General features: G+C 50.5%; 1 protein-coding gene across 1 annotated transcript; it reads left to right on the top strand.

The window, feature by feature from the left end:
• Window positions 1-7,948: 7,948 nt before the first annotated feature.
• On the top strand, window positions 7,949-8,350 carry LOC147991039 (uncharacterized). Its single transcript, XM_087538501.1, has one exon. It carries the CDS (start codon window positions 7,949-7,951, stop codon window positions 8,348-8,350), a length of 402 nt encoding a protein of 133 aa, XP_087394627.1.
• Window positions 8,351-9,511: the final 1,161 nt, after the last annotated feature.

The raw sequence follows: 9,511 nt of genomic DNA, 5'->3' as shown, positions 1-9,511 counted from the left end.
TGTTGCCGGGGAGTGAAGCACTCTTGGTAAGGAAAATTATTACTGCATGCTGAAATTTACTATCACTTGTTACTATGGAAAACAATCCTTTGAGGGGTTTGTTCAGGGTATCTTCACCTCGACCGGAACCACAATTAGTCATCCCTCAACCTACTGCACCTACTAAAAATATTGGATATGAAATCTCTTAGAGTATGATAGAACAACTGCTAGCTAATCCTTATGTAGGAGATGGAACCGGACATCCTGATATGCACTTGATATATGCGGAAGAAATTTGTGGATTATTTAAGTTTGCAGGTTTACCTGGAGATGAAGCTAAGAAGAAGATTTTCCATTTATCTTTGAAGGGAAAAGCATTGGCATGGTATAGTCTATGCGATGATATTGGATCTTGGAATCGGAATCGATTGAAATTGGAGTTCCACCAAAAAAATTATCCTATGTGTCGGCGTTCTGGGAACGGGGGTCCCCAGACTTGCCTGCCTGCGGCCCGCAGCATGGCTCCACCAGCGGCCCTGTACGGCCCATCTTAACTAGCAAATATTCAAGACCCTCGCAAGGGTCTAAGCCTCATGAGGCGGACGACGCAAGACCTCCTCAGGGGCAGCCTCACCAGGATGGCTCACGAGGGGCGGAGAGATCAAGGCAAGGGACACCTCGCGAGGTTCCTATGACGCAAGCCATGACGACTGGAACCAGGCGGGCGCCAGACGGGAGCCAGCGGGTGCAGTGTCCTCGTTTCCTCTTTGGTGCTAAAGGGGCAAGTGCAGGCGAGGAGTCCCGAGGCATCAGGCAAAGGTTTCCATATTGGTGCAACAAGACCAGGACCAGCAGGACGGCATGACGGAGGTCACCATGGAGCCCAAGACAGCGTCACCACCAGAGCCTTTGGCAGGCGAAGACTACTTTTGTCAGGATAGCTTGTACTAGTTGTCTCCCTTCGAATTTGGCCATTGTGGGATCCCTTCCCGCTCAATATTTGGGAAGAGGACCAGGGCCTCTATAAATAGGACTAGCCACAACCATAGGGAAAAGGAGAGATCCCCATCCTCAACCACACAAGCACACCAAGCTCAAGAACACCTCACCTCGCGAGGCTGTTCTTCCCTTGTACTATTCATCCTCAGCCCAAGAGGCAATCCACCGCACCACACTAGAGTAGGGTATTACACCACAACGGTGGCCCGAACCAGTATAAATCTTGTGTCTCATGTTCTTTGGGTTCATCGAGCTACACTAGTAGAAAACAAGGCTTTGGTCACGGGGCAATATTCACATTAGTCCCGGTTCAGTCACGAACGGGACTAATGTGAGCATTGGTCCCGGTTCTGTGGCTAAGGCTTTAGTCCCGGTTCACCTGAGCCCTTTAGTCCCGGTTTGAGACACGAACCGAGACTAAAGGGTGCGATGCCCTTTAGTCCCGGTTTGTGTCTCAAACCGGGACTAAAGATTAGACCTTTAGTCCCGGTTTGAGACACGAACCGGGACTAAAGGGTGCGATGCCCTTTAGTCCCGGTTTGTGTCTCAAACCGGGACTAAAGGTCCCATTTTCAAACTCTACCCCCCGGTGGATCGCCTTTTTTGTTTTCAAAAAATCAAAAGAAAATGATAAAAACTTCAAAAAATAAAATTCTTCGAGAGGTAGTTATATTACTACATCTACTAGTTAGGAAAATTTAAAAACTTAAATTTGGACATGTTTTGCAAAAAATGTAGGGAAAATGTAAAATGACTATAACTTTTGCATACGATGTCGGAAAAAACGTATAATATATCAAAATGTTCGGAACGAAAATCCGCATCCGATGGAGACCGCCTACGGCCTGTTTGCAAATTTTTAGAATCCTCAAATTCTAAAAGGAAAAAAGTTATGCTCAATTAAATCTGGTCAAACTATGGTCAAACTACTTATTCAAGAAGTATTAGTGTTACTAAATAATTATTCAAGAATATTAGTGTTACTAAATAATTATTTCAGTTTTTTTGAATTTTGGTCAACTATGGTCAAACTGTGGTCAAACTACTTATTCAAGAAATATTAGTGTTACTAAATAATTATTGATTTTTAGAACAATAGTTTCAAACTCAAACAGTGAAATGTGTGACTTTATGCTCAAGCTAAATTCCTGAGGGTTAATAGGATTGACATCTTACTATCGTCAGGAAAACAACAAGTGCAGACTTGGAAACGAGGGAGAATAGAACCCGGAAGTTAAGCGTGCTTAGGCTGGAGTAGTGAGAGGATGGGTGACCGTTCGGGAAGTTAGATGATTTGGAATGATGAGGGGTGATTAGAGATTAAAGGTTAAATTGAGCAGTGATGAGGGGTGATTAGAGATTAGAGGTTAAAATAATTCAGAAATTTGAAATTCAAAAAAAAATTTCAAAAAAAATCAAAAAAAATTTCAAAAAAAAAATCATAAAATTTCCTTTAGTACCGGTTGGTGTTACCAACCGGGACTAAAGGTGGACCTCCAGGCAGCGTTCACGTGGAGGGCCTTTAGTCCCGGTTCCAGTTAGAACCGGGACTAAAGGGGGAGGCTTTAGTACCGACCCTTTAGTCCCGGTTCCAGAACCGGGACTAAAGGCCGGACTAAATGCCCTTTTTCTACTAGTGCTAGGCCGTGAGATCGTAGAGTGTGCGAGCTAGAGAGGGGGAGAGATCTTCGTGTGCACCCCAGTGTTGGAACCTCAAGGGTTTTGCCGGAACCCGAAATCCGACATTTGGCGTGCCAGGTAGGGGTGCGTCGAAGCTTTGCCCCCCCCCCCCCCCCCCGACGACGTCGCCTCTCCGGCCAACTCTCATGGATGCCGCCTCTTCTCCAACTGGATCGACGGGCGCCCTTCGCAGCGCCGTGGGGCTTTGGGCCTTCACCCCCGCCTTGCGGTGAGTGCAGTGGCCGCACAAGTTCAAGCCGGAGATGCCGCCCCGTTACGATGGCACGGCGGATCCGGCAGCCTTCTTGCTGGCATACGAGGAGGCCGTCTTGGAGGCCGGGGGCGACGGTAAGGTCATGGCGAACTCGCTCCCGATGGCCCTGACTGGCGTGCCACGCACCTGGCTCCTCCATCTTCCGGAATCTTCCGTGGCCTCCTGGGAAGAGTTGCGTGATCTCTTCATCGCACGCTTCGGAGGACCAGTACCCCTGTTGTCGCGGCTCTCCTCGGCGGTTTTCAGGCGCCGCCCTCGGATTGTCATGCCAAGCTGTTCTTTCGCCAGATCAGCACCGTCTCCACGCGGCAGGGGGCTCCCCCGGGCTGGGCGGCGCCCGAGGCCGACCTGATCTTCAACTCGGGGGATGACCCAGTCACCACCGTCAGCTCGGGCATGCTTCCGATGCTTTGCACGCCCACCATCTGAGGAGTAGCCATCACCAAGACCCTCATCGACGGCGGTGCCGGCCTCAACATGCTCTCCGTGGAGGCTTTCAGCTCCTCCACGTACCACTTGAGCGGCTCCGTCCCAACAAGCCGTTTTCCGAGATCGGCGGTGACACCTCCGACCCCCTGGGGCAGTTCTGTCTTCCCGTGACCTTCGGCACACGCGACATCTACCGCACCGAGCTGATCGACTTCAACATCGCCCGCATCGGCTTGCCGTACAATGCCATCCTCGGGTACCCGGCGCTGGCCCAGTTTATGGCAGCCACTCATCCTGCCTACAACCTCATGAAGATGCCAGGTGAAGGAAATATGCCCTAGACGCAATAATAAAGTTATTATTTATTTCCTCATATCATGATAAATGTTTATTATTCATGCTAGAATTGTATTAACCGGAAACTTAGTACATGTGTGAATACATAGACAAACAGAGTGTCACTAGTATGCCTCTACTTGACTAGCTCATTAATCAAAGATGGTTAAGTTTCCTAACCATAGACATGAGTTGTCATTTGATTAACGGGATCACATCATTAGGAGAATGATGTGATTGACTTGACCCATTCTGTTAGCTTAGCACTTGATCATTTAGTTTACTGCTATTTCTTTCTTCATGACTCATACATGTTCCTATGACTATGAGGTTATGCAACTCCCGATTACCGGAGGAACACTTTGTGTGCTACCAAACGTCACAACATAACTGGCTGATCATAAAGGTGCTCTACAGGTGTCTCCGATGGTACTTGTTGAGTTGGCATAGATCAAGATTAGGATTTGTCACTCCGATTGTCGGAGAAGTATCTCTGGGACCACTCGGCAATGCACATCACTCTAAGCCTTGCAAGCATTGTAACTAATGAGTTAGTTGCGAGATGATCTATTACGGAACGAGTAAAGAGACTTGCCGGTAACGAGATTGAATAAGGTATTGAGATACCAACGATCGAATCTCGGGCAAGTAACATACCAATCACAAAGGGAACAACGTATGTTGTTATGCGGTTTGACTGATAAAGATCTTCATAGAATATGTGGGAGCCAATATGAGCATCTAGGTTCCGCTATTGATTATTGACCGGAGACGTGTCTCAGTCTTGTCTACATAGTTCTTGAACCCGTAGGGTCCGCACGCTTAAAGTTCGACGACGATCGATATTATGAGTTTTGTGTTTTGATGTACCGAAGGTAGTTCGGAGTCCCGAATATGATAACGGACATGACGAGGAGTCTCAAAATGGTCGAGATGTAAAGATCGATATATTGGACGACTATATTCGGACACTAGAAGTGTTCCGGGTGGTTTCGGAGAAAACCGGAGTGTCAGAGGGTTACCAGACCCCCCCCCCCCCGAGAAATAGTGGGCCTTATGGGCCTTAGTGGAGAGAGAGGGCTGGCCTAGGCCGCAGCGCCCCCTCCCCCTCTGGTCCGAATTGGACTGGGAGAGAGGGGGGGCACCCCCCTTTCCTTTCCCCCTCCTAGTAGGAGTAGGAAATAGGGGAGTCCTACTCCAACTAGGAGGAGGACTCCTCCTCCTGGCGTGCCTAAAGGGGCCGGCCGGCCTCCCCCCTTGCTCCTTTATATATGGGGGCAGGGGGCACCTCTAGAAACACAAGTTTATCTGTTGATCTCTCCCAGTCGTGTGCGGTGCCCCCCTCCACCATAATCTACCTCGATCATATCGTAGCGGTGCTTAGGCGAAGCCCTGCATCGGTAGCATCATCATCACCATCATCACGCCGTTGTGCTGACAAAACTCTCCCGTGGAGCTCTGCTGGATCGGAGTTCGTGGGACGTCATCGAGCTGAACGTGTGCTGAACTTGGAGGTGCCGTGCGTTCGGTACTTGGATTGGTCGGATCGTGAAGACGCATGACTATATCAACCACGTTGTGCTAATGCTTCCGCTTTCGGTCTACGAGGGTACATGGACACACTCTCCCCTCTCGTTGCTATGCATCACCATGATCCTGTGTGTGCGCAGGATTTATTTTGAAATTACTATGTTCCCCAACACCAGGAAGTAAGGACGTCCTCATGGTGGTCGGAGACACCAAGGAAGCCATGGAGGCCCGCAAGCTCGCCTTCAGGGCCACGGCGGCAGCTTGCCCGACCAACAAGGCAGGGCCCAGAGCCAAGGGGGCTGCGCCGACCAAGAAGAAGAAGTTGTTCACTCTGGGTCAAGCTAAGACGAAGCAGATACCGGTCGACGAGGACGGGGCCTCTGGCGCCACCTTTACCATAGGTGCCGACCTCGCCCCAAATCAAGAAAAAGAGTTAGTGGACTTCTTGCGGGCGAACATGGATGTATTCACCTAGGAACCCAAGCAGCTGGCTCGAGTCCCTAGAAAGGTGATCGAGCATCATCTGAGGGTGTGCCCCAATGTGCGCCCTGTGAAGCAAAGGGCAAGGCGGCAATCCATGGAGAAGCAGTCCTTCATCATTCAGGAAACCCACAAGCCGGAGGCAACGGGCGTCATTCCCGAAGTCCAGTATCCAGAGTGGCTGGCGAATCTGGTCGTCGTGCCGAAGAAAGGAGGGAAGGAGCGCATGTGTGTCAACTTCACCAACCTCAACAAGGCTTTCCCTCAAGACCCGTTCCTGCTGCCGCGCATCGATCAGATTGTCGACTCCACTCCAAGTGCGACCTGCTATGTTTCCTGGATGCGTTCTCAGGCTACCACCAGATCAAGATGGCGGTGGAAGATGAGGAGAAAACAACTTTTTGATCCCATGCGGGGTGTACTGCTACACCTGTATGCCATTCGGATTGCGCAACGCAGCAGCAACCTTCCAGCGACTGATGCACATCGCCTTAGGGCAGCAGCTCGGGAGAAACTCTGAGGCCTACATCGACGGCATTGTGGTGAAGTCTTAGGAGGCAAGAACTTTGATTCAGGACCTGTAGGAGACCTTCGCGAGCCTGCGCCAGGTGGACCTGCGGCTCAACCCGGAGAAGTGCGTGTTTGGTGTCCCTTCGGGCAAGTGATGACCCACAAGTGTAGGGGATCTATCGTAGCCTTTTCGATAAGTAAGAGTGTCGAACCCAACGAGGAGCAGAAGGAAATGATAAGCAGTTTTCAGTAAGGTATTCTCTGCAAGCACTGAAATTATCGGTAACGGATAGTTTTGTGATAAGGTAATTTGTAACGAGTAGCAAGTAATAAAAGTAAATAAGGTGCAGCAAGATGGCCCAGTCCTTTTTGTAGCAAAGGACAAGCCTGGACAAACTCTTATATGAAGTAAAGCGCTCTCGAGGACACATGGGAATTATCGTCAAGCTAGTTTTCATCACATTCATATGATTCACGTTCGGTACTTTGATAATTTGATATGTGGGTGGACCAGTGCTTGGGTGCTGTACTTACTTGGACAAACATCCCACTTATGACTAACCCCCCATTGCAAGCATCCGCAACTACAACAGAAGTATTAAGGTAAACCTAACCATAGCATGAAACATATGGATCCAAATCAGCCCCTTACGTAAACTAGGGTTTAAGCTTCTGTCACTCTAGCAACCCATCATCTACTTATTACTTCCCAATGCCTCCCTCTAGGCCCAAACAATGGTGAAGTGTCATGTAGTCGACGTTCACATGACACCACTAGAGGGATGACAACATACATCTCATCAAAATATCGAACGAATACCAAATTCGCATGACTACTAATAGCAAGACTTCTCCCATGTCCTCATGAACAAACGTAACTACTCACAAAGCATATTCATGTTCATAATCAGAGGGGTATTAATATGCATAATGGATCTGAACATATGATCTTCCACCAAGTATACCAACTAGCATCAACTACAAGGAGTAATCAACACTACTAGCAACCCACAGGTACCAATCTGAGGTTTGGATACAAAGATTGGATACAAGAGATGAACTAGGGTTTGAGATGAGATGGTGCTGGTGAAGATGTTGATGGATATTGACCCCCTCCCGATGAGAGGATCGTTGGTGATGACGATGGTGATGATTTCCCCCTCCCGGAGGGAAGTTTCACTGGCAGAACAGCTGTGCCGGAGCCCTAGATTGGTTCCGCCTCGTGGCCATGGAGTCTCGTCCCGAAAGCTTGCTTATGATTTTTTCCTCGATGAAAGACTCTATATAGCAGAAGATGGGCATCGGAGGGCCACCAGGGGGTCCACGAGGCACGCGGGCACACCCAGGGGGATAGGGCGCGCCCCACCCTAGTGGCCAGGGTGTGGCCCCCCTCTGGAACTTCTTGCGCTCAGTATTTTTTATGTATTCTGTAAATAGCTTCTGTGAAGTTTCAGGACTTTTGGAGTTGTGCAGAATAGGTCTCTAATATTTGCTGCTTTTCCAGCCCAGAATCCCAGCTGCTGGCATTCTCCCTCTTCATGTAAACCTTGTAAAATAAGAGAGAATAGGCATAAGTATTGTGACATAATGTGTAATAACAGCCCATAACGCAATAAATATCGATATAAAATCATGATGCAAAATGGACGTATCAGCAAGCTGCTAGACTTCCTCGTGTCTCACAGGGGCATCGAGGCCAACCCGTAGAAGGTCAAGGTAATTGAAGACATGAGCCCGCCACAAAACCTCAAGGAGATGCAGAAGCTAGCAGGCTGCAAGACTTTGTTGTGGCGCTTCATCTCCAAGTTAGGGGAGCGCGCATTGCCATTCTTTCAGCTGATAAAGAAGAAGGGTCCATTCGAGTGGACCCCCGAGGTCTACCTGGCATTTCAGGACTTCAACAGATACTTGACCAGCCCACCGGTGATGGTGGCGCCTCGTCCACACGAGCCCTTGGTACTCTACCTGTCTGCCACACCCCACTCCGCCAGCGCAGCGTTGGTGGCCCTCAGGGAGGGGCCCGAGGTTGAGGACCCGCCAAGTGGAGTCGTCAAGCCGGATGAGGAAGCTCAACACCAAGGTGATGCTCCTGAGACAACGGCTGCCTTGGTAGGTCACCAAGCCCCATGAGCTGGAAACCAAGAAACACCTCAGTCCCCAGGAGCCAAAAACTCCGTCAGCTCTTCCACCCTTGTCGAGCACCCAGTGTAGTTCGTCAGCATGGTCCTGCGAGATGCGAGGGCGCGATACCCCATGCCTCAGAAGCTCTTGATCACGCTCCTGGTGGCCTCACGCAAGCTGCGCCATTACTTCTAAGGTCACCCCATCAAGGTCGTTTCAGCTTACCCATTGGAGAGAGTGCACAGAAGCACCAATGTTGCGGGAAGGGTCGCCGAATGGAACATCGAGCTGCAAGCGTTCGACCTGGAGTTCAGCACAACCAGAGTCATCAAGGGGGCTGCACTCGTCGACTTTGTGGCAGAATGGACCGACACCCAGAGCTCGAAGCAGACGAGAACCAATCCCTCTCACGAGGAAGTGAAGCGCTAGATGGTTGGGTCATGTACTTCGATGGCGCGTTTGCACGTGAGGGCACGGGGGCTGGAGCCGTGCTCATCTCACCCGCTCAGGACAAGCTTTACTACGCCATGCAGCTCTGCTTCCAGCAGCGCGAGAAGGTCTCCAACAACATCACACAGTACGAGGGTCTCATCGCCGGCCTCAAGGCGGCAGTGGCCTTGGGGGTGAAATGCCTCACTGTCAAGGGAGACTCGCAGCTCCTCGTCAACTTCTCCAACAAGGTGTATGAGCCAAAGGATGAACAAATGGAGGCATACCTTGCGGAGGTGCGCAAAAGGGAGAAGTAGTTCCTGGGCCTGGAGCTACAACATGTTCCTTGTGGCACCAACAAAGAGGCCGACGGCATCGCCAGAAGAGCATCCAAGCGGCAGCCCCAAGAGCCTGGCGTCTTCGAGGAGCGGCTCTTCAAGCCTTCGGCAGCACCTCCGCCTGTAGAGCCGACGCCGCCTCAGAGGAGCTCCCCCAGCCGCCAGCCTCGGGAGCCCCCGCCTGTGGCCCAACCTCGGGAGCGCGCCTCCTCTTAGCGCTCGAGCCTCAAGAGGGGTGCTGGACCGAGGAGTTCAAGGCATACCTGGCGCAAGGCACGATGCCAGAGAAGGAGGAAGACACGGAGCGTGTGGCCCGACAGGCTATGTCATACTGCATTTAGGACGGTGAGCTACACAGGAAGCGGCCAAATGATGTTTCTATGCGATGCATTTGTAGGTAATA

This window comes from Triticum urartu, chromosome 1A (assembly GCF_056163025.1).
Source record: "Triticum urartu cultivar PI428250 chromosome 1A, HENAU_Tu73, whole genome shotgun sequence".
Classification (NCBI taxonomy): Eukaryota; Viridiplantae; Streptophyta; class Magnoliopsida; order Poales; family Poaceae; genus Triticum; species Triticum urartu.
The sequence above is the reverse complement of the archived record's forward strand: the minus strand, read 5'-3'. Positions and strand labels throughout refer to the sequence as shown.

Bases quoted from the DNA above. Each gene is read 5' to 3' on its own strand.
- LOC147991039 (XM_087538501.1), top strand. From the start codon at position 7,949: ATGAGCCCGCCACAAAACCTCAAGGAGATGCAGAAGCTAGCAGGCTGC.